At 41.6% G+C, this 25,510-nt stretch overlaps 1 protein-coding gene across 3 annotated transcripts in view; it reads left to right on the forward strand.

Annotated features, from left to right (window-relative positions):
• The window catches only part of EEIG2 (EEIG family member 2), an 87,553-nt gene that overhangs the window by 51,090 nt on the left and 10,953 nt on the right, over positions 1–25,510 (forward strand). For 2 of the 3 annotated variants that reach the window (XR_012035259.1, XM_072834770.1), the window contains exons 3-10: positions 4,016–4,045; positions 7,740–7,856; positions 11,872–11,918; positions 19,832–19,935; positions 23,628–23,723; positions 23,866–24,055; positions 24,166–24,293; positions 25,075–25,144. Coding sequence is in view for 2 of the 3 variants with exons in the window: in XM_072834770.1 (XP_072690871.1) it covers positions 4,016–4,045; positions 7,740–7,856; positions 11,872–11,918; positions 19,832–19,935; positions 23,628–23,723; positions 23,866–24,055; positions 24,166–24,293; positions 25,075–25,144 (782 nt within the window). In the remaining variant the exon portion in view is untranslated. The remainder of the gene's footprint in view (positions 1–4,015; positions 4,046–7,739; positions 7,857–11,871; positions 11,919–19,831; positions 19,936–23,627; positions 23,724–23,865; positions 24,056–24,165; positions 24,294–25,074; positions 25,145–25,510) is intronic. The other variant, XM_072834771.1, reaches the window with a different exon arrangement.

A 25,510-nucleotide genomic window follows, 5' to 3' on the forward strand; every position in this document is an offset into this window, starting at 1 on the left:
TCTCTCTCTCTCAAAAAAAAAAAAAAAAAGACACCTGGGTGGCTCGGTGGTTGAGCATCTACCTTCGGCTCAGGGCATGATATTCAGGTTCTGGGATGGAGTCCCACATCAGGCTCCCCATGAGGAGCCTACTTCTCCCTCTGCCTATGTCTCTGCCTCTCTGTATGTCTCTCATGAATAAATAAATGAAATCCAAAAAAAAAGGCAACAGAACTGAATGGAAAAAAGTGTAGATAGAGAATACAAGAGGCCCTGAACCAAATCCTGGATCACTCTAACACTCAAGGTAGTATGAATTACTGTTAACAGGAGAGGAGCAAGAATTCGTGTGTGTCAGTTCTTACATCCTTTTGGCCAGATCTTAGTCACACTGCCATGGCACAAAAGGGAGGTAGAAAATGTCATAATACCATATAATTTCACTCATGTAGAATTTAAGAAACGAAACAGATGAACATAGGGGAAGGGAAGGAAAAATTAAATAAAATGACATCAGAGAGGGAGGCAAACCATAAAAGACTCTTAACTATAAGGAACAAACTGAGGGTTGCTAGAGGGGAAGTGGATGAGGGGATGGGGTAACTGAGTGATGCTCATTAAGGAAGACACTTGACGTAATGAGTACTGGATGTTGTACATAACTGATGAGTCACTGAATTCTACCTCTGAAATTAATAATACAGTGTATTTAAGTTGAATTTAAATTTTAAAAAACTTTTAAAAAGAAGAAAATTGTCATTATTTTACATAGCCAGATGGCCACCTAAAAATACAGGTGTCTACTACTTTGAAGAGCAGGGGAATGGATGGTTGGAGTACAACTAGCATTCTCTCTGCAGAAGTTGAATACAGGAGTAGGTCCAGCAAATGAGAGTAAGAAGGAGCAGCCAGTGGGGCAGGAGTAAAACCAGGCAATTACAGCACCATGGAAGGTTAGAAAAGAAAAAGATGTAGGAAAGGAGGTGGAGTAGCCAAGCCTGTAAGATGCTGTTGGAGGGTTAAGTAAGATGGAGACAGCCTTTGGGCTTTAACAAAAATGGACATTATTGGTCATCTAAAGAGCCATTACAAAGGGAAAATGAGGACGAAAGCCTGGTCCTTCCCCTTCTTCACAAGGTCTAGGATGGAAACTGTGTAGAGGTCAGGAGATTCTCAGTGTATTGGGGAATGAGTTGGGACAAGGACTCCCCAGCAGGTGAGGGCCTCTCTCTTCTTGCTCTTGCTGGGGCTGATGGTCAAGGGGGCTCTTGCTCCTTGGAAACCATGTAGACCATAAGGTTGCTATAGCCAAATTCATTGTCATACCAGAAAATGAGCTTGACAAAGTGGTCTTGGAGAGCAATGGAGGCATCAAAGGTAAAAGAGTGGGAGTCACTGTTAAAGTTGCAGGAGACAGTTGCACTGTAGTCCAAGATGCCCTTGAGGGGACCCTCCAATGCCTGCTTCACCACCTTCTTGATGTCATTGTATTTGGCATCTTTCTGCAGGCAGCAGGTCAGATCCATGACTGACACATTAAGGGTGAAGACACAGAAGGCTATGCCAATGAGCTTCCCATTCAGCTCAAGGATGACCTAGCCTACAGCTTTGGCAGCACCAGTAAAAGCAAGTATGATGTTCTGACCAAACCCTTGGCCATCACAGTGTTCTGGCTGACAGTGATGGCATGGAGTCATGAATCATGAGTCCCTCCATGGTGCCAAAGTTGTCAAGGATGACCTTGGCCAGAGGGGCCAAGCAGTTGGTAGTGCAGGAGGCATTGCTGACAATCTTGAGGGAATTGTCATACTTCTCATGGTTCATGCCCATCACAAACATGGAGGCATCAGCAGAAGGGGCAGAGACAATGACCCTTTTGGTACCCCACCCTTCAAGTGAACCCCAGCCTTCTCCATGGTAAAGACTCCAGTTAACTCCACAACATACTCAGCATCACCCCATTTGATGTTGGCAGGATCTTGCTCCTGGAAGATGGAGATAGACTTTCCATTGATGACAAGTTTCCTGTTCTCAGCCTTCACTGTGCCATTTAATTTGCTGTGGGTAGAATTATACCAGAACATGTTGACCATGTAGTTGAGGTCAATGAAGGAGTCACTGATGGTGACAATATTCACTTTGCGGGCTGTAAAAGTAGCCCTGGTGACCAGGTGCCCAATAAGGCCAAATCCATTTACTCTGACCTTTACCATTGTGTCTCAAGGACAGGGCTGGTACTGAACTATAAGATGTGGCTGACTATCAAACAGGGAGAAGCAGAGAGCTTAAATTCACCACTTTATTTTTTTTTAAGATTTTATTTGGGGATCCTTGGGTGGCTCAGCGGTTACGTGCCTGCCTTTGGCCCAGGGCGTGATTCTAGAGTCCCGGGATCAAGTCCCACGTCGGGCTCCTTGCATGGGCCTGCTTCTCCCTCTGCCTGTGTCTCTGCCTCTCTCTCTTTCTCTGTGTCTCTCATGAATAAATAAATAAAATCTTTAAAAAATAAAATAAAAGATTTTATGTATTCATGAGAGACAGAGAGAGAGGCAGAGACACAGGCAGAGAGAGAAGCAGGCTCCCTGTAGAGAACCCAACGTAGAACTCAATCTCAGGACCCTAGGATCACACCCTGAGCCAAAGGCAGATGCTCAACCACTGAGCCACCCAGGCACCCCTAAATTCACCACTTTAAAGATGGAAATGTTATAAAGAAGAGTGAACTCTTGCCATTTTTGACAACATGGATGGACCTACAGGGTATTGTGCTAAGTGAAATGTCAGAGAAAGACAAATATCATTTGATTTCACTTATATGTGGAATCTAAAAAACAAAACGAATGAACAAACAATCAGAAACAGAATCATAAATACAGAGAACAAACTGGTGGTTACCAGAGGGGAGGGGGATGAGGGGATGGTCAATATAGGTGAAGGGGATTAAGAGGTACAAACTTCCAGTTATAAAATAAGTCACAGAGATGAAAAGTGCAGCATAGAGAATATAGTTACTAATATTGTAATAGCATTGTATGGTGACAGATGGTGACTTCACTTACCATAATGAATATTGCATAATGTTTAGAATTGTCAAATCACTGTGTTGTACACCTAAGACTAATTTTTTTTAAGTGGGTAGGGAGAGGAGATTTTGACCCTAATTATAATGTGGCAGGCACACATACAGAGTACACTGTGGGCTGGGCTTTGTTCTGAGTGTTTTACACTTAATTCTCACAACTGTGTGGTGTCCTAAATCCAGAGATTTAGCAAATTAGTGTACAGTTATATATTTCAAATAAAATAAAATGTTAAGATCGCTGTATATTTATTATTTTTCACTTTTGCCAGTCTTGTTTGCATTAATGAAGAGGGATTTTATTATACTAACATGCATCAATATTACATGTATTTATGTATCTATATATTAACATGGACGCTATTATATTGATACATATATAAAGTAGAAAAAATACGCTATTGATACATATATAAAGTAGAAAAAATACGCTATTATATTGATACATACATAAAGTAGAAAAATACGTAGAACAGTGTGTGTAGTATGGTACATTTGAGTAAAGGGGGAAATACACACACACACATAGCATTTTTTGGACTGTTCCTAAAAATTGGTAACAGTCGTCTCTAGGGTAGGGGTTTCAACGCTTAAAATCTTTCTACAATGTCATTCATGTACTTGCTAAGTAAATAGGCAATTTAACACTTCTTCAGTGATTTAATTTCTTTACAATATGTCAAGGACACTTTTTGGCAATTTCTTCAACAGAAAAATTAGCTTGTCTTCTTACCATTTACCTGTTTCAGATTTAAGTTAAATTCTAAATTAAAATCTGATAATTTGGGGGATGGAGGTGGGATAGCCAAATAATTGAATTTAAGATTATTATAAATTTACTATCAGTATTTGCCAGCATGTAAATATGTAAATATCTACTTCAGAATTATTTGACATATGTTTAATTTTAAATCTTTAATCATATGATAGTCTTACAGTGTTTTTTATCTTTGGCAGGAACTGAAAGGTGGAAAAGCTTATGCAAAGGTAAGTAGATGTTCTTTAACTCTTTTGGAACTTATATCGCTCACTAAATAAGCTTAAAAATCAAATAGTTTGCTCTTCTAATTGCTATTCAAGTGGGTGTTTTTATTTTTTTAAGATTTTATTTATTTATTTTAGAGAGTGCAAGTGGGGGAGGAGCAGAAGGAAAGGGACAAGCAGACTGCCTGCTGAGCACCGGATCCCACGACCCTAGTGACCTGAGCTGAAATCAAGAGTCAGAGGCTTAACTAACTGAGCCACCCACGTGCCCCAAGTTGGCTGTTTTTAAATAAAGCAACTTGGAGATTGAACAGTTGGATCCAGCAATAAATTATAAGCACATTTTTTCTAAAAGCTGATTAGGGGATGTTATTCTTATATTTCAGCTTCCCTGCTAGAAGATGATCTCTGGTTTCCATTAAGCAATCGCATCTGTTCATTCGGTCTCCCCTGGGAAGTATTACCAATCCCATTTCCCCCCACCCCCCAGTGGAATAGGACCTCTCCTCTGTGCGCACTTAGCACTGTGTAATATATGACCACTACTATCCTTATACTTTTACTAGCTATGTGGAATTTCTAATGAGTATGCTCACCTTTTTGCCAAATAGAAGTAATTAGTAATACTGCCAGAAATGCGCAGACTCCTCTTTTATTTTCAGTCTCTGATAGTATCTCCGTCAATTCAGTCACCTGAGCCAGGACGCTAGTTTAACCATCAAGTCTACCTAACTTCCGGGGCGCCTGGGTGGCTTAGTGGTTGAGTGTCTGCCTTTGGCTCAGGGCATGATCCCAGAGTCCTGGGATTGAGTCCCCCATCGGGTTACCCCCAGGGAGCCTGCTTCTCCCTCTGCCTGTGTCTCTGCCTCTCTTTCTGTGTCTCTCATGAATAAATAAATAAAATCTTAAAAAAAAAAAAAAAAAAGTATGTAACTCCTTAAAAGGACTTGGTTGCAGTGTCAGGTGGTCTTTGCTACAAGTAACAGAATATCCTCTTCACTTAGAGATACTTTTTTTGTTTGTTTAATTTCACAAAGCAAGTAGGTATGACAAGGAGCTGCAGATGTGAGGTAGAGCTGCTCCAGGATTAGTTAATCCACTGACTGAAGGATGTCATCAAGAACCCATGTTACTTTTCTCTTTACATTTTTCCATTCTCTGTGTGATGACTTTGTTCTTGGCTAGCTCTTCTCATTGTCACCAGATGGTTTGAGTTTTAGTCCACACGTTCACATATGACAAAACCCAGCTGCTTCTCCATGTGTGTCTTTCTTTGAGTGAGAAAGCTTTTCCTAGTCAGCCCTCAGGATTTCCTCATACCTTTCATTGGCCACAATTGAATCATATGCCCACTTCTAAACCAGTCGTGGGCAATAGAAATGGATTGCATGGCTAGCTTAGACTAATCACAATTTAACAATGAGCTAGAGGTCGGGTTACTTTCCTTTTGCACATGGATGAGCTAAGGATGGACATTTGAATAAAATCGGGGCTCTGGGATCCCTGGGTGGCTCAGCGGTTTGGTGCCTGCCTTTGCCCCAGGGCGTGATCCTGGGGTCCTGGGATCTAGTCCCGCGTTGGGCTCCTGCAGGGAGCCTGCTTCTCCCTCTGCCTGTGTCTCTGCCTCTCTCTCTGTCTCTGTGTGTCTCTAATGAATAAATAAATAAAATCTTTAAAAAATAAATAAAAATAAAATCAGGGCTCTGCTAATAAGGAGTATCAGAACATTGAATGATGGTGGGGAGGCAAAAGACAAGATCTTTTGTTCTTTAAGATGGTAAAAACTCTAGCATGTTTGTGAGCTAATGGGAATGGCTCCGTAGAGAAGGGAAACTAGAATCCAGAAGAGACCGAGGAATTCTTGAAGCAACAAACTTGAGTAGGCAGGAGGGAGGGGAGTGTCTGGTCAGATTGGAGTGTAGCCAGTTCATTTATAGTACTCAGGGTATAGCTGCAAGCAGGTGAATGGGTGTGGCTGACAATAAGAGCTTGTGGAAGTTAAGCACTCTTTTGATTGCTTTTATCTTCTGAGTGAATTAGGAAGCATCAGCAGAGAGTTTGGATGAAAAGGAGGTATGCTAGAGGTTTAAAGGGAATGGGTAATGCATGAAATAGGGCCTTCAGATGATGTGTGATCAAATAGCCACATGAATCTTCACAGGCTCATTGAGATGTGGCTTTTCCCTGGATACATCCGGACTTTTCTTCTGATCTGTTGGACCCCTAAAAGGCAGTAAGGCCAGAGGAGCCATGTGAAAATTAGGTAGATGTCACTGTGGCCTAATATGTTCTGACTTATTATTGCGTTTAGGAATCATGGCCCTTCAACTGGCCTGTAAGTTTTATTTTTCATTCTCTTTGTATCAGTTAAAAGCTACTAAAATAATGCTCCAGCCTGTAGTTAAAATCTTCATCTTGAATGTCATTCTTATGTGCCCAGTATGTGTTTATGTGTTTTAAAATCTTAAAACAGGCAGCTTAATATTATAGCAGTGTTTGAGAAATGGTTAATACTTTTTATTAGGTATTCAGGGACATATGCTTAATTGCAAACTTAAAACATTCTTTGTTGTTTATAATAAAAGACTCCATATGCATTTAGTCATGTAAAATGGAATAGACTTGGGATCCCTGGGTGGCGCAGCGGTTTGGCGCCTGCCTTTGGCCCAGGGCGCGATCCTGGAGACCCGGGATCGAATCCCACATCGGGCTCCCGGTGCATGGAGCCTGCTTCTCCCTCTGCCTTTGTCTCTGCCTCTCTCTCTCTCTCTCTGTGTGACTATCATAAATTAAAAAAAAAAAAAAAATGGAACAGACTTAGTTTGTAAAAAAAAAAAAAAAACAAATCATATTTCTTGTACCACTCGGAAGTGAGAAATAAGGGTTGAACAACATCGCAGGAAAGACTACAGGGCAATTTTTGGTAGCTGCAGAAAATGGGGACTGAACCTGGGTAGTAACGAAAGGGAAGAACAGGTTTGAGCTGAACTTTTGGAGAGCAGCGTAGAGGGTGGCTGTGGGGCACAGCTTTGGGGAAGGGGAGAAGAAGGTTTCATAATGAGAGTTTTAGCTTAAGTGTGATCAGCAGGGCAAATGTTGTGGAAGGTGGTGAAGGAGAACAGCCTTATACCAAAGAAAAACACGTGATGCACTTAAATCATTCTATTTCTTGCATGAAAAGTAAGAGTTTAATAACCTGCAACTGTCTGCAGTCAGCAATGGTTAACTGGGAAAGGAGCCAGAACCAGAATAGGGAGAAGAAAGTCTGATCAGTGTGCTTTATGAATTTGCAAATGACCATGATTGGTCTGCTGTTATTTCCTCCCATGGTGTGGGGTGAGTACCACTGCTACTTGCAATGATTTTAATTGTTTGATAAGCATTATTTTTATTTCAACAGTTCTATATTTCAGTATGTACAGAAAAATATATATATTTAGCACATCAAATCTGATTTCAGGGATTGCATTGCTTAAGACAAGAATAGAATAGGTAATAAATTTTTACAAAGAAACAAGCCCATCTAAAGACATGAAATAAGCAACCAGTAGAGCAGATCTTGTTCAGATGGCCAAAACTGCAGATGACTGAAGTTTGAGAGAACTTGTTTAGAACATGGATCGAATGTTCATTTTAAGGAGAATATGATGGAAGCCTAGTAGATATTCTATTAATATGATTCCCTTTCCTTTCATAGCTGGGCTTTGCAGATCTGAACCTGGCAGAGTTTGCTGGATCAGGAAATACCACCCGCCGCTGCTTACTGGAAGGCTATGATACCAAAAATACAAGGCAGGATAATTCCATTCTTAAAGTAAGCACGTTTTGAGATTTACATGTCAACGAATGAGAATCTCTGCCTGTAAATAAGCAAAGGTATATCCAGTCAAGGGCAAGATGGGAATCAGTCCTGAGATCATAGACTGACCAAGCCACTGAAATATGCACTCACCATCTAGGGGTAGAAGCTACCCAAGTCACAGGAGCAGTGAAAGGGAACAGAGGTTCGCCTTCGCGATCCTAAGGTGTTTCTGGGGCTGTGAACATTCAGGGAATAGTACCTAGAATTGCTACAGCAAGGGCTCATTGAGAGAAAGGAACATGATGAGTGAACACCTTAGACACATTTATCGCTCTCAAAAAGTGACTTCCCAAGCAGCTGTGGAGGGCGCAGAAAAGTCACTGGGCTCTCCTGTAACTAGCAAAGTGACACTGAAGCTCACTTTAGGCATCCACCCTGTTGTTTCCAAGGACCATCAGCAGCTTCCTGTTCCGGGGGTGACAGAAAGAACATACACTTCAGAGTTGCTGGGGGTAGTAAATGAGACCAGTTGAAAAAATATAAGTGCCTTTTACCTAGTAAGACTCACTGGACAGACCTTTTGCTGTATTTTAGTTAGGTTACCCCATGATGGTAAGTTATCTAATGATAAGAAAGAAAAATAATTCAGAATAAAAACTGGATGGTCAGAAGTTAGTGGAGCAAAGAATTACCCTATACCTATACTTTCTAGACTTTGTTTTCAGTAAATATAACAAAAAATTTCAGAGCACTTACATATACCTGTGTGACATTAACAGTGTTGGATAGATGGGGTGGATTCTCTCCATTTAGAATAAATGAAGCAGCTGTGACTCAATGAAGTGTCTGACTAAAGTCATCGGTGGCAGAGCAAAGACCAGAATGCGTACCTTCTGCTGTGTGGTCAGCAGTTGTTTCATGTTTCCATGCTGTCCAAGCACCACACTCAGAGGAACAGACTGCACTGTTCATTCTTAGACTGACCCCTAACAAGCCACTAAATTCAGTTTCTTCATATTTGCAGTGCAAGAGGACTGGTAATCCTTCTCTGAATTATAGTATTTTCATTGGAAATTGAAATGACTTTCTAATTTCAGACTCCCCCATCCTCACCCCACTCCTTAGGGCCAACTCCTGGAGTAGTTTCTTTCTGGCCCCCCTTTGATCTTTTCACACCATCTCTCCCACATGGTCCTACAACAAACTTTTTTTTTTTTTAGATTTATTTATTTATTTTAAAGAGTAAGAGTGGTCACACATGCATGCATGAGCAGGGGCAGGTACAGAATGGAGAGAGAGAGAGAGAACCTCAAGCATACCCCCACTGAGCACAGAGACCAACACAGGACTCAGTCTCACAACCCTGAGATCATGACCTGAGCTGAAACCAAGAATTGGACACTCAACCAACTGAGCCACCCAGGAGCCCCATAACTTACTCTTTTGTAGATCACACCATTCTGCTCTCACATTCTCTCCCGGCCTGAGCTCTGTTATCGCCTGTCCATCTGGTTACCTCTCTCTCCTGCTCATTGATGACGTAGCTTCTGGCTCACAGTTTCTCTTTCCAGACCTTCTGTCATCATGTTTTGGTGACTTCACCATGTGGTAGGTGATCTGTCCTTGTAGACTGCCTTCTCTATGTATTCTCCCCCTCTGGGTGATCTTTTATGTGCCTGAGGCCTCTCCTTTCCTTAAACTACCCTTCTCCAGCAACTGTTTCCTTTTATTCATCTCAATTCCTCCCCGATAGCCACTCTAGACTTTTTTACCTCTAGAAACTTCACCAGCTGAGTTCCCCTCTGCTACAGTATATTCTTATGTTTCCAGTTCTCTTGCTCTGCTACTCACTTAGCTATCCTTCACCTTACTGCTCTCTCACTCTCTACCAGCCTCCACTTGCTTCTATTTCCCTCTTTATCCAGCTTAGATTCCAGAATCCATGATTCTCCTATGCTTAAAAATACTCCTTGCTCCTTCACCCATCTCCCTCATTGGTCTCCCCTGGCAAATCCCTGACCCCATTCAAACTCCAACTGCCCTCTCTGGGACTGCATCCTAGTTGCTGAACATTGTTAGAGATCACACAACCATCCAGTTGCTGTTCCTACAGTCTTGCTCACCACCATCTAGCAACTATACTTCCTTTGTAAGCATCCTTTCCCAGTTTCTCAGATACTCTATTTTATACCTTTTTTCTCCTCGCATCTCCACACACCACTCACATCTACTGTATTTATTTTTTTTTTAAATCTTTATTTATTTATGATAGTCACACAGAGAGAGAGAGAGGCAGAGACTCAGGCAGAGGGAGAAGCAGGCTCCATGCACCGGGAGCCCGATGTGGGATTCGATCCCGGGTCTCCAGGATCGCGCCCTGGGCCAAAGGCAGGCGCCAAACCGCTGCGCCACCCAGGGATCCCACATCTACTGTATTTAAAACAAAACCGGGATCCCTGGGTGGCTCAGCGGTTTAGCGCCTGCCTTTGGCCCGGGGCGCGATCCTGGAGTCCCGGGGTCGAGTCCCGCATCGGGCTCCCTGCATGGGGCCTGCTTCTCCCTCTGCCTGTGTCTCTGCCTCTCTCTCTCTCTATGTCTATCATGAATAAATAAATAAAATCTTAAAAATATCTTTATAAAAAAAATAAAATAAAATAAATAAATAAAACAAAACCACTTCTGTCCTCCTCCAGCCACTGTCCCACTCTCTCTGTTCTGCTTTCCCACACAATTTCTTAAAAGCTGCATGTGCCATCCCCATCCCTTCTGAGACATTCAGGATATTCAAAAGTACATTTTGATGTAGTGGAAAACCAGACTGTGGAGTTCTGTGAAAGCGGAGGGGTTAAGGATGCCAGCATGGCAGGCCCAGGTCACACATTTAATAAGTGTAGCACTCAAAGAGAAAAAAAACAGTAGTGGAGGCACTAGCGTAAAGAAATGAGGCTCTAAAGTCTACAAGTCAGCCACTAGGTAGAAAATATGCACATTATAAAAATACTCTCTTCTTCATAGAGACCATGAGTCTCAGTATTATGCAGTCCTAGTTTCCAATCTCTGCTCTGCCCTTTATAGCTCCCTGATCTTGAAAATATCACTTAATCTCCTGAGCTTAAAAGGAAAGGATCAGTCCCTCATAAGAGTTTTGAACACTGAATAAAATCATGCAGTATAAAGCATTTAGCTTATGCCTGACACATAATTAATTCTCAAATCACAAATGCTGCTAATGTTATTATTACTACTATTATCATTATCTGTCCCTAAAGAACATAACAAGATCCTATGGCTGAGTCTTTTTTTTTTTTTTTTTTTTTTTTATTTATGATAGTCACAGAGAGAGAGAGAGAGAGAGAGAGAGAAAGAGAGAGAGGCAGAGACACAGGCAGAGGGAGAAGCAGGCTCCATGCACCGGGAGCCCGATGTGGGATTCGATCCCGGGTCTCCAGGATCGCGCCCTGGGCCAAAGGCAGGCGCTAAACCGCTGCGCCACCCAGGGATCCCCCTATGGCTGAGTCTTAAGAGACAGTCAGCAGCTAGAGAACAGTAGCATTTCAGAAAGCATTAGCAAAGCTTTAAATTCTAAAGCTGGAGCAAAAGCCAGAAGTGTTGTGCTCTCACAGGCCACTGCAGGCACCCCGTCAAGCGTCAGCATGGCAAGGTGGAGAGAAACATTCCAGACACTTAAGCAAGCACCACAGGAAACCTGGAGGAAAGACAGAACCGAGACCAGGGCAGCATGTGCCCACAGGGCTGTCCCTAGTACAACACTTGCTCTCCATGTCCATGTTTCCCACTCCAATTTTTGCCATTACAAAGTTTGAATGTTAAAAAATTGTTTTTAATCTGTGTCTGTATAAAGCAGCAATTTAATACTGGATGTAACCCAATTCAGCAATTGTTTTATTTAATAATCTCTAAATAGGAAATACTGGCCTAGGTTCTGTAGAGGATGCATGGATTAGCAGAACATGGCTTCTCGTCTCAAGGGAAGTTTTATAATCATATTTCTTTCTCTAATACCCAGGTTTTGATCAGTATGCAGCTGATGTCTGGTGACCCATGTTTTAAAACGTAAGTTGATGCTCAGTAAATGAATTATTTATCTGAAATATCTGAAAATATAATAGTGATTTTTTTGTTTAAATTTTTACATTCATATTTTGTTGTTAACCAGTGAAGGGATGGTTCTTTTCCTAAGATACTGACCTGACCCACATAGAAATTACTATTAAGCTTTTACTAAATGAGCCCCCCACACTCTTAATTTAAGCTAGATCTTAAATAATCTTCATCATCATCTTCATCATCTTCAAGTTTTGGGTGAAACAATACAAATTAAATTTTTTAATTTGACTTTGGTGGACTTAGTCATTTCTTCAACAAATACCTGTTACGTGCCTTACCATGTGTAAGGTCCTGTTATGGACACTAAAGAAACAGCAGTGAAAAAAATAGACTGAGTCTCTGACCTCTTGGAGCATATATTCTTAAGAGGAAAACAAACAACAAACTAATAAATAAATGTATAATTTAAAGATGGCAATGAGTGCTTTGGAGAAAAATAATGCAGGGTAGGTGGACATAGTGGGGAGAAGGGTTGCTGTCTTATAGAGTAGTCAAGAAAGTCTTCCTTGGCAGAGATGGTATTTGAGCAGAGACTTGACAGGGGTGGGAAGCCATGCAGACATTTGAGGAAAGAGCATTTGAGGTAGAAGAAACAGGAGTAAAGGCCTGGAGGGAGGAGTGTGTTGGCATGTCCAAGGAGCTGCCAAGAGACTAGTATGTCTAGAACAGAAAGAATAAGCAAGAGGGGGATAGGAGATGAGATCAGATGATAAAGAGTCTCCGAGGCCACTTATAACTTAGTAAAATAAAAAGCCACTGGAGGGTTTCAAGCAGGGGAATAAAATTATCTGACTTATGGCTGCTGGATAGAGAATAGACAATTTGTAGGAACAACAGTGGGAGCAAGGGCAGAAACAGATAGATGAATTAGGAGGCTATTTGAGTAGTCCAAGGTTTGGGGCCTGAGTAACTCATTTATTGAAATGAGAAAGCCTCTAAAAGGAATAGGTTAGAGGTTGGGAACTTGGGTGTTGGACATGCTCTGTTGGAGATCCCTATTAAACATCCAACCAGGCACATCAAGTAGGCAGTTGGATATAGCACTACAGAGTTCAATGGGGAGGGCCAGGCTAGAGATACAGATTTGGAAATCATGACATCATCAGCACACAGTAGTTAAAGCCATGAGATTTGATTAAATGACATAGAGGGAGTAAGTATAAATAAAGAGGAGTGGGACACTCCAGGGTGCTGGAGATTGGGGAGACAAGGAAGAACCAGCAAAGGAGCAACTGTGAGAGGAGGGAGGAACCAAAGGAGAGGACTGCCCTGAAAACCAAGTGAAAGATGTGTTTCAAGAAGGAGAGTGTAATTGGCTCTGTCCCACACCACGGAAGTGGATCATGGCAGATGAGGATTGAGAATTGACCTCTGGATCTGCAATACAGAGACCATTGGTGCCTTCAACAAGCACTTTGGTAGAATGCTCTGAGCCTGCAGCCTTATTGGGGTGGGTTAAAGAGGGCTTGGGAGGAGAAAAATTGGAGACAGTATAAACAATTCTTATGAGGAATTTTGTTGCAAAAAAAAAGGAACAGAATGGAGTTACAAATAAAAAGAGGAAATGGGGTCAAGGTCAAGTCTTTGGGGTTTTTTTAAGATGGGAGAGAATACAGCTTATTTGTATACTGATATGAATGGTTCAGTAGAGAAGGAGAAATGTGGGTCAGAGAGAAAAAGGACAGTTGCTAGACAGTGTCCTTGGATTGTTGAGAGGAATGAAGGCAAAGAATATGGCTTCAGATGCAGTTATGTGAAAAGTGGGAGCCTATAGAAGCTATCTTCAAATTGCTCCTGATTTCTCAGTGATATAGGAAACAAGATCACTGAAGGGTGGGAATGGGAAAGATGGGAGGTGGGGGTTTGAGGAAAGATGTGTTAAAGTCCTCTCAGAGCATAGAAGAGTGAACTGAATGGGAAGAGGCAATAGGATTGCTCATTAGCAATCCTGAAGACAATTAAAAAAGAAAGTCAATTATATATTATTTAAATATCTGAGAAAATGCACTTAGAAAAGAAAACCTTAATTATTTCCCTATGCATCAACTTCATAGGTTTTTTTTTGGTTTTTTAGAGATTTTTATTTATTTTTGCAAGAGAGAGAGAAAGAGAACAAGCATGAGCTGGAGTGAGGGGCAAAGAGAAAAGCAGACTCCCCACTGAGCAGAGTCCCAACATGGGACTTAATCCCAGGACCCTGAGCCAAAGGCAGTCACTTAACTGACTGAGCCACCCAGGTCCCCAAATTCATGTTTTTAATAGTAATGTGCAGGGCTGCCTGGGTGGCTCAGTGGGTTGAGTGTGTCTGACTCTTGATTTCGTCTTGGGTCATGATCTCAGGGTCATGAGATCAAGCCCTGCATGAGGTGCTGTGTTTAGCAAGGAGTCTCCTTGAGATTATCTCTCCTCTGCCCCTTCCCCCATGCTCTCTTTTCACCCTAAAATAATTTTAAGATTTTATTTATTTCTTCATGAGAGACATACAGAGAGGCAGAAACTCTGTATGAGAGTTTCAAAAATAGATCATTTTATGTTCTGTATTATCTCCAGGAATGTAATTCTGACAGTCTAGGGTTTATATTTATAGAAAACGATGTTTATAACTCGTTATAAACCTAATCCCAGGATACCTGAAAGTATTTTTCAAGAGAACCAAACCCCCAATATTTATTGTCTCTTTTCTCTGAACATCTGAAATCGTACACATCAGTAGAAAAAGGGCAGCTGTAACATTTCCATGCGTTTGCTGAGTATGGACTGAATAGGAAAGTGTTTAAACCTCTGATATAAAAAGTAAATTATTTTTATTAGATTACATTTCAGTATATATCAGAAAGGTAAAATCACAGTACTTTAGAGCTAAAAAGAATGTTGGAAGTTTTCTAGTCCAGGGACTTTATTTTTCCTAGAATATTATAAATCCTGGTATGTAACATTTTTCTGTTGAGGAGCAAAAAGATACAGTACTTTACTACCCCTAAACTCTCTAAGGGACCTTCACAAAGCCAGTTTTAAAAGTATCATAAAATCCAAGTTCTCATCTTACAGATGAGGAGCTAAAGCACAAAGCAATTGACTAACACAACTATTTGTCCATAAGACCTAGATGTTGGGAAGCTTCATTCTACTATTCTCTCTGCTTTTGTCTGTCTTTGAATTTTTCATGATGTAAAGTTTTTAAAAACCTACTGGAGAAACTAACGAGAAGACAGCAGGTTGTTAGCATTCTCAGCTTTAAAACTCTAGTTTTGATATTTTATGAGCAGAGGATCTGTAACGTAATTTGTAATTATTTGTAATTATTTTTCTGAAAGACAAATTTCATACCTTAGGGCCTGTATTTATGGATAAGACAGCTGGTCAGTCAGCCTCTAACTACCTGCCCTAAACTCCGTTTTGTAGTTCTCTGCAACTCATCAAATATCCACTAACTGTTGTAAAAGAATGAAACTGGCAGAAAAGAAAGCCCAACCACTAGTGCTAATAAAGAAAAAGGATAGTTCGAGAGAGAAATTATATGCTACCCTGGCACCTGACAATTTGATGGTAAAGCAGATCTGGGGATGATGTAATCCTCTTGAGCAGCAAGGGCTCTGGAGCATTCAGATTCTAGAAGGAAGGAAATTAACTATTTGTCAAAATGATTTAATGACTATTAAATCCCAATTTAATTCTCGAAACAACTGTGATGCATTATCCATGTTTTTTAAGTGAGGACCTTGAGGCTCAGAGGTTAAGGTACTAATTTGTCCAAGGTCCCAAGATTCGTGCATTGTCTACTATGTGCTAACATTTACCAAATTAAGTAAGACAAGCCCCTGCTCTGAAGGATTCACTAATAATGTGGGAGATGGACACAGAACATCATGCTATCAAGGCATAGAGGACTACTTTTTCTTGAAAGCCAGGATAAGTCTTCACTGAGGGAGTGACACTGAACTAATTTTAAGAGGATGAATAGGAAATTATGCAGCAGAAGAGGTAGGTAAAGACACTCCAGGAAAAGAAAATGGCTTGCATGAGTTTGTGGCATTGTTACAGGACATGAATACATTGTCATTTAGGTCATTTTTCACATACTCTAAACATTACTGTGAAGTTGAAATCCCATCTCTTTCATTGTGTAATTCAGCTATATTAAACACTTTCTGATAAGGGATACAAATACATTTTCAGAACAAAAAGGGGTAATGAGTACTCAGTGATTATTAGACCCGACTGAGTTGTCTAGGGAGACTTAGAGCTTTCAAGGCCCAGCTAAGATTTTATTTTTTTATTATTTTGTTTTAAGGTTTTTATTTATTTGTTTTTGTGAGAGAGTGAGAGAGAAAAAGAGCACGAGTGGGGGGAGGGGCAGAGGGAGAAGCAGGCTCCCCCGCTGCGCAGGGAGGCCCATGCAGGGCTCCATCCCAGGACCCTAGGCTGGTGACCTGAGCCAAAGGCTGTCGCTTAACAGAATGAGCCACACAGGCGCCCCCAGCTAAGATTTTAAATTGTAAGTCTGCCTTAGTATCAGTCCCCATGGTTAATTAATTTTCTCCATAATGCTTAGTTGCCCCAGTATTTGAGCAGTTAATGAAGAAGGCTAAAATTTGGGGTACCTGGGTGGCTCAGTGTTGAGTGTCTGCCTTCAGCTCAGGTCATGATCCAGGGGTTCTGGAACTGATTCCTGCATCAGGCTCCCTGCGAGGAGCCTGCTTTTCCCTCTGCCTATGTCTCTGCCTCTCTCTCTGTGTTTCTCATGAATAAATAATTTTTTTTAAAAGGCTAACATCTATCAAAGATTGGGGTTCTTTAAGTTGTTTGAACCTGCAGAACAAGGTGTACCAAACTGAAGGTCAATTGCTAAAAGGGGTGTGGCCCTGAAGTCAGGCTGGACAGGAAAGAGTGGAGCCAGAGGGAGACTGATAAGGGGGAGAAAGAAAGAAGCCACAGACTGGGAGCTCTGAAGGTTGGAAAACAGGTCAAAGAGGTTGAGGGATGGAGATACTATAATCAGGCCACCTCTCAGCGGTTTAGCGCCGCCTTCAGCCCAGGGCGTGATCCTGAAGACCCAGGATCGAGTCCCATGTCGGGCTCCCTGCATGGAGCCTGCTTCTCCCTCTACCGGTGTCTCTGCCTCTCTCTCCCTCTCGCTCTATGTCTGTCATGAATAAATAAAATCTTAAAAAAGAAAATGAGGCCACCTGTGAAAGGAAAAACAAAGTACCTGGCATTAAAAAGATAGGACAGGTGGGCATGAGTCACCATCCATGATAAAATACACTCTCCAAGTGTATTTGTTTTGCATATTACTTTTTCTTATGGAATACAAATGCGGGGTGGGGCTGGGGGAGGGTTCTACTATCGTTTTACATTATTTAAAAATCCAGCCTTTGGTAATTTAAGAGGTTGCCAAGACCAGACTGCAAAGGGCCTTGTATTACCATTCTAAGGAGTTTGAACTTTATCTGGAAGGAGCTATTGAAGTGTTTTAAATCAGAGAGTAACGTGTTCATGTGCACACTTCAGAAAGAGCACAGTGACAGTAGCATGGGTAGAGAGAGGCGGACTAGCTAGGAGACTCTTATGGTCATGAGGTACAAAGACCAAACAGAGGGCCCCCAGGTGGCTCAGCGGTTGAGTGTCTGCCTTCAGCTCAGGTTGCGATCCCCGGAATTGAATCCTGCATCAGGCTCTCCACAGGGAGCCTGCTTCTCCCTCTGCCTGTGTCTCTCATGAATAAATAAAATATTAAAAACAAAACAAAGACCAAACAGAAGTAATTAGTGGAGGCTGAGAAGAGATGATGAATAGGAAAAATATGAGAGAATCTGTGTAACCAATTGTAATGTACAATTTTGTATTGCTTTACATTTTTTTGTTACTGTTTCATCTGGTTTAATGTTTTATAAAGGTTAAAAAGATAAAGTCTGTAGATTAAGGCAACTGAATGACAATTGAACTATCATGAAATTATTAAACTGTGATGTATTTAATGTGTGGCATTAGAGTAGCATTTAACGTCCACCCACCCACCCGCACCCCTTATCACAAAGATATCTACCTCCTAATCCCCAGGACCTGTGAATATGTTGGGTTAAATGGCAAAGGAAAATAAGGTGGCAAGTGGAATTAAGGTACTAATCTGCTGACCTAAAAATAAGGAGATTATTCTGGGTTTTCCAGATGGGCCCAATACCATCCCAAGCGTCCTTAAAGGGAAGAGGTATAACCCAAGGGAAAAGGTAATTGGAAGAGTGTCAGAGTCAGAGAGAAATGTGAAATACAGAACAGTCAGAGAGAGATGCAACCTTTCTAGCTTTGAAGATGGAAGAAGGAGCCATGAGCCAAGGAATGTAGGTGGTCTCCGGAAGTCGTAAAAGACAGGAACAGGTTCTCTCCTAAAGCCTCCAGGAAGAAATGTGGTCCTTCCAACACCTTGATTTTAGTCCAGTAGAACCTATGTCAGACCTCTAACCTACAGAAATGTAAGGTAATAAATTTGTGTTAAGTTCTCTAAGTTTGTGGTGATGTGTTACAGCAACAAGAGAGAACTAATATACTCAGGCCAATTTTTGGTCATCTTTATTTTGGAAACTCTTTCCTAGTTTATTTTAGTTATCTCTGTTTTGGCAGTACTTTGCTGGTTTGTTTTGAATTTCAATAAATATAGAATAACAGAAGCAAAAAAAGGATTGCAGTAGTAGGTTAGCTTCATGATCCCTTCAGCCACCTTCCTATTTTATCTCAGGTCACCCAGGGATAGTCTCTAGAAAGATGTGGTTTTTGTTTTTTTTTTTTTTTAATTTATTTATTCATGAGAGACAGAGAGAGGCAGAGGGAGTCCGATGCAGGACTTGATCCCAGGACCTCAGGATCACAACCTGAGCCAAAGGCAGATGCTCAACCACTGAGCCACCCAGGTGCTGCAAGATGTGTGGTTGTTTGTTTGTTTGTTTGTTTGTTTTTTATAGACTATCAACCTCAAAAGGTTAGGGATGTCTTCTTTTTTTAAATGAAGAAAAGTTCTTGTTAGAACTCAAACTAGCCCCTCCCTGCTTCACAGCTTCCACATGGAGATAGGAGCCTTGAATTAGCCAGTGAAAATGTATCCATCACCTACCCCCAGAGAATCCAGCCCAAAAAGCAAATCTATACAACTGGAGCTTTTTACAGACTCCCCCTGGGGCAAGGAAACTGTTCACAGAGAAGGCAGAAGTTAAAACCATGGGTACCAGCAAGGGAACTTGGGCCATGGAGCAGGAAGCATGAGGTATTCCCCCCACCAACCTCTGCCAACCTCACATACGGGGGGCTTGATGCCCTTCTCTGCCTCCGACACCTCCCTGTCTTCTCTGAGAGTTGACGGTTGAAGCATCTTACCCGATGGTGCTGGGGATACACAGAGCCCCCCTGTCTTTCCCAGACTCTGTGAAGGCAGTGCCCTTTTCTAGCCGCACAGCTCCTGTTGAGCAAAAATCCTTTTCTTCCCCCATGAATCTTATGCCAGTTTTGAGGATGCTGTTACATAAAGTATTTGTTGATTTTTTTTTAAGATTTTATTTATTCATGAGAGAGAGAGAGAGGCAGAGACACAGGCAGAGGGAGAAGCAGGCCCCATGCAGGGAGCCCGATGCGGGACTCGATCCCAGGTCTCCAGGATCAGGCCCTGGGCTGAAGGCGGTGCTAAACCGCTGAGCCACCCGGGCTTCCTGTATTTGTTGATTTTTCTTACACTCACCCTCAAAAAGGTAACATTAAAGCAGGCACCTTACTTAAGGCTGTGTACTGACTTCACGACCAGTCTTTAACACTGAAGCTTTCAGATTCATTCACCTGTCAATCAAGTTCTGATCCTTAGAACTATTTACTCATAGGCCTCCTTCTACATCGATGTCTATACCAATTGCTGGTGAATCTGAATCTCTGGAAGAGGACAGAAAAGGTGGAGAGACTCTCAAAATCCATCTTGGAATAGCAGGTATGGGTGTGTGGCTCATTGTTTTGTTTTTTCCCTATTAGACACCCTAAAAGATTCCCAGAGACCCACCCACATTTAAAATTCTGTGGGTAGATGGCTTGAAATGTGCCAGAAAGAGTTTTAATTTTGCAGTATTAAGTATGTAATTTTTGGTTAAGCCAATGCTTCATTTGTCTAAAACGTTAGGCCCTGACAGATTAAGAGCTAGATGTTGCAGTGACACACGCCCCCGTTGTGTACCGCGGCCCTCCAGACGCCCCAGGATACTACAGTAGTTGGCCCACTGCGCCAGCCAGCTGTCAGATGTTGCTTCTCCTCCGTGGATCACGTTTGTCTGTCGGTGGTTCCCAAACACGAGTGGACATCAGAGTTCACCTGGTGTGCTCGCCCGTTAAACCTGCAGCCAGACAATTGATTCGGTGGGTCAGGGTTGGGGCCTAATTGCATTACCTGGTTCCCCAGGGACACTGATGCTGCTGGGCCCCGGGCCACACCGGGACACTCCCAGCCACAGTCAGAGTGGGCTCTGGGAGCCAAACAGGGCGGGGAAAATGTTAAATTGGCTGAAAGAAAAAGGATTTAGGAGTTTCCTTCCTTCTCTCATATGATGTGAGGAGGGCTCTTATTTGTAAGAACAAAAAGAAGGGTGTAGTGATGCGGATTAACACTTGCACCACCTTTCCAGATATGCAAAGATAAGGTTTCTTACAGATAATAAGGACTACAAATCTCCTGATTTAGGATCAGTGAATCCTTTTCGACTTTCAACCTTTCCATTAGCTCCTCCTCTGCAGTACTTAAATATTCTGAATTCTTTATTTAAAAACAAACAAACAAAACTCACTGACCCTACATCCTCTGTCTACTGCTCTTCTGTGGGTTTGTGCTCTTCTTTCTGTGGCCTTGCCTCCCCTGCTTCTCCCGTCTTCCCCTCCCCTCTCTCACACCTATTATAGCCAGACTTCTAGGAAGAACCTGCTGGGTGTCTATCCCTAAATACGTGTGCCACCTGGCTTCTGGCTTCTGCCCTGCCTTGTGATGCCTCCAGTAACATGACTGTCAAAACCACCTGTGGGCATTTCTTCTGCTCTCAACTGATGTGGCCTCTTTCTTGAAGCCTTCTTTTCCCTTTGTCCCCACTTCTCTGACCTTTCCTTCCCTAGCTCCTCAGAGGCCTCTTCATCTTCTTCCACCTTCCTCTTAAATACTGAGGTTTCACAAGGTTCTGTTCCCTCTACTCACTGTCCCTGCACAATATCCTCTATAGCCTTGGATTTAACTATCACATAAATGTAAAAGTGAATATAAATCAAAAGCTTTGGTTTACAGATCTGTGTTGCCTCCAGACCTCCCTCCTAAACTCCAGGTGCACATTACCAAATGCTTTTTGGGAAGGCCCACTTCATGTTCCTTCCGTGTTATACTGAAATCCATCTGTTCCTTTCTCCTCGGCTAAGGGCAGCCTGTGTGGCTCAGTGGTTTAACACAGCCTTTGGCCCGGGGTGTGATCCCAGAGATCCTTTCTCCTCGGCTAGATTCCAGGTTCTTCCCAATCAGGTTTTGTCTTTGTACCTCTAGCATAATGCCAGGGGCACAGGAAAAATTCACTGCATAGCAAATGGATGTCCTCAGGCACCTCAGGGTCTGCGCACCTGGCACAAGTCTTCCCAACTCTTCCTCCTGCATCTTGTCTTTCTTACCCTAGCAAGTCGAGCCCAGCCACTTGTGCCTGCTGACCACCTCTTACTCTCAACTGGGTTACTCTGAAAACCTTCACTTCACCCACTGTTCATCCTGCTGTCAGGATGTAGATTTGGTCATGTCACACCCTTGCTGAAAGCCATTGAATTATTTCCTTCATTAAACCCGTAGAAAGCCCTCACTACCAGGCATCTGTTCATCTCTCTTTTCCCTTCAGTCATCTGCCCAACTACCCAATGTTCTGACTGTACCAGACTGTCTGCTCACTGCAAATGAGGAATCCTTTTCCCAACCAAGTCTTGCTAGAGTTCGTATACACTGTTAAAGACCTAGAGTTAACCTCCTCTTTGAAGCTGTGCCCCCCCCCACCACCAGGTAGTGTTCAAGGGTACTTGTCCTTTGAAGCTTGTATTTTAGTGCTTGCCACATTGTATTCTAACTGCTTCTACCTCTAACCTCTGAGCATTTTTTTATTTTTTTATTTTTTTTAAAGATTTTATTTATTCATGAGAGACACACAGAGAGAGGCAGAGACACAGGCAGAGGGAGAAGCAGGCCCCATGCAGGGAGCCCAACATGGGACTCGATCCCAGGTCTCCAGGATCAGGCCCTGGGCTGAAGGCGGCGCTAAACCACTGAACCACCCAGGCTGCCCCTTATTTTGTTTTTTTTTTTTTTAAGATTGTATTTATTCATGAAAGACACAGAGAAAGGCAGAGACATAGGCAGAGGGAGAAGCAGGCTCCCCCCTGGGGAGCCCGATGTGGGACTCCATCCCAGGAACCCGGGATCACCACCTGAGTCAAAGGCAGATGCTCAACCACCGAGCCACCCAGGTGCCCTGAGCATTTTGTACCCCCTATGTCTTGTCTATTGGCACCTGACTTGGTGAAAACAAATAATTATTGAATGAATAAATTTTGAAAACCAATAGATAAATGGATAAATTAAAATCTGAGCCAACTCTAGGAGTAAATGGTCAGTCCTATATAGTTCTCAATATGAGCCAATACTGGGTTTCGATCTTGCTGTAGCTCACTTTTGTGTCCTAAACACAGGACTAGATTTGCTGGTTTGGATTTCTATCTTTTGGCCTGTCAGAAGTGAGAAACCTTTGTAGAAGGGCTAGGTCGCCCCAGTAGCTTCCTTGTTTGGCAGCATTTTTTGGTCTGGCTGCATCCAATATCATTTATAGAACTGCTGCTATCATTGCTGTGTTACTCAGTTGGCTTCCAATTGCCTCTAACGTGAAAAATCAGTTCTAGTTTCTAAATATTTCATGATAATGGAAATGGCCACAGTTTTGCATTCTGGGGAACCTGATTCTGGAAAGACATAATTGGCATCTGGAATATGCATATTATCAGGGAACTGCTAGGAATGGCTTTGACACTGGGTTGGCTTTGGGGGCTTTTTTTTTTTTTTTTTTTTTTTTTTGGTGCATTTACTTTGAAACTAAATACTATAATCAGTTCCTGAGAACTTTTATTCTTTTATTGTCACTGCTACACTCCATGCTGTGTTGATTTAAACCACAGACATTTGCCCAAATTATAGCCTAGCACTAGCAACACTAACATGAAAGTAACAAAGTACTCTTTAGTTTACTGCCGTGATGGGGTTTCTGAGAGCAAGGTTTCCTCAAAAAGCATACCCAAACCTGGCTATTTTGTGAATATAAGAATACATCTGACTCATTTTTATTAGAGAAATACTGAACGTAAGAAGCGAAATGGTTTTAAGATAGAGTGCTGTCAAATCTTATGAAAAAAAAAAAAACCTATTTCTTTAATAAACTAAGGTATTTAAGTTTTTTTGTATTTCTTGCTAAGCGGTTGTTTAATTGTGCCAATTTAAAAGGGTCTCTTTCACTTGGTAACTAATTTTTCTGGATAATGAACTTGGCAGTTTCTAAAATCTGCAGATAAGAATACAAACTGACCATTGACTTGTCAACAGTAATAGTAACATCGCATTATAACATATTGCAGATCTTTCAGCGAAGAGTGCCTCCGTTCCCGAGGAACTTGGTGCCTGTGGTCATTCTAGAACATCAAGCTATGCCAGCCAGCAGTCGAAAGTATCAGGTAGAGGCTAACGGAGCCGTTGAATTCCCTTGACATTTATGACTCTAGAGGATTACTTGAAACTGCTGGGGTGTGGGAGAAGAAAACTTGATTGCACTGTAGTTGATAGCCATAGTTTATCCAAAGCGCTCTTCTCTGGCAGGGTATAGCACATGCCACTCCCGGTCATCCAGTTTCTCGGAGCTCTGCCACAGGAGAAACACGTCAGTGGGAAGCACATCAACAGGAATCGAAAGCATTCTAGAACCGTGTGATGAAGTTGAGCAAAAAATAGCCGAACCAAATCTTGATACAGCCGGCAGAGAAGATACAGCTTCAGAACTGCTCAGCAGGTATCCTTTCAGTCTGCATGTAAAGCGGGAGAAAAAAAAAAAAAAAACAACTTTGTCTTCATAACATAAGAAAAAGGAGGAAACTTTTTTTTTTTTACTTATTTGCAAAGATGCGCAGTGAAGCAAGATTCTGTAGAATCTCAGCTGAAGCGAGTTGATGACACCAGAGTGGATGCAGATGATATTGTGGAGAAAATACTACAGAGTCAAGATTTCAGCCTAGATTCCAGTGCAGAAGGTGCGTAGATAACATTAAATGTACATACATGTCTGCACCCCAGGGTTGTGTGGTCCGTGTGCTCAGCAGGAAAGGAGCTCTACATCACACTGACTATTGGACATGTGTAAAATAAAGTTAATTGCCCATGAAAATCTGAGGATAACTTCATAGCTCATTTATTTCCAGGAATGGATTTTAAATTTGGAATAACGAACTTTAGTTTAAGAATATCAATCTTAAAGAAAGGTTTTATTGTGTCTGCATCAACATCCACCATGTTCATATACCTTATGGTGGATGTCTACATCTGCTGTGTCATAACTAGACACAAGTACTTCATATCACTGTGCAATTTGGAGGGTTAGGTGGTGATCTTAAGATGATAGTGAATAATAGAATACTTTATTCCCTCCTCAGCATTTGCACGAAGGCTGAAAGTTTACATGCTACCAGTGAAAGGTGTAATTATTCAGGCTGGTGTGAACAGAGAAGAGTTAACAATGGACTTAGTTTCATTATGTAACTGGTTATAAAGAGAAATAATTAAACCTTACTTGTGGAAATGTATAGGAAAAGATGTCTTCTTTACTCAGTTTTAAAGAAAGCTTTAAGGAAGTCGAAGAGAAATAACTATTAAGATATCTAAATTGCCTGTTTGAAAACGTGCGTGTAGCTTTTAAAATTATATTTCATTAATGAAACTGAAACATGAAATATGAATTTTGAGTATAATAGGAATATTATTTGACAATAATATAACAAGTGTGCCTAAAACAAGTATTTTAAATATGAATTGCAGAAGAAGGCCTGAGGTTATTTGTGGGTCCTGGGGGAAGTACAACCTTCGGCAGCCATCATCTTCCAAACAGGTATGTGGTCCTGATAATATCTTATTAAATAAAGAATACACTGACTTTTTCTTTTAAATGTTCTTGAGTGAAAGATGAAGGTTACAAAGTTTACATTAGATTGTGGCTAGAAAACACATATACTGCTTCCATGAGAAGAACTGCAACTCTGAGTTTTCCTTATCTTGAGTATGTTTGAAATTTTTTTATATGTTTATTTGTTGGTGTTCTTAAATGTGCTTTTAGAGTGTATTAGTAGAGGACCAGAAGAGCACTGGGCAAGATGCAATGAAAAAAGATGTTTAGAAAAGGGTTCTCAAAAAAAAAAAAAAAAAAAAAAAAAAGGAAAGGGTTCTCAGTCTTATATTTTAGAAAGAGCAAAGCAGA

This window comes from Canis lupus, chromosome 8 (assembly GCF_048164855.1).
Source record: "Canis lupus baileyi chromosome 8, mCanLup2.hap1, whole genome shotgun sequence".
NCBI lineage: Eukaryota > Metazoa > Chordata > Mammalia > Carnivora > Canidae > Canis > Canis lupus.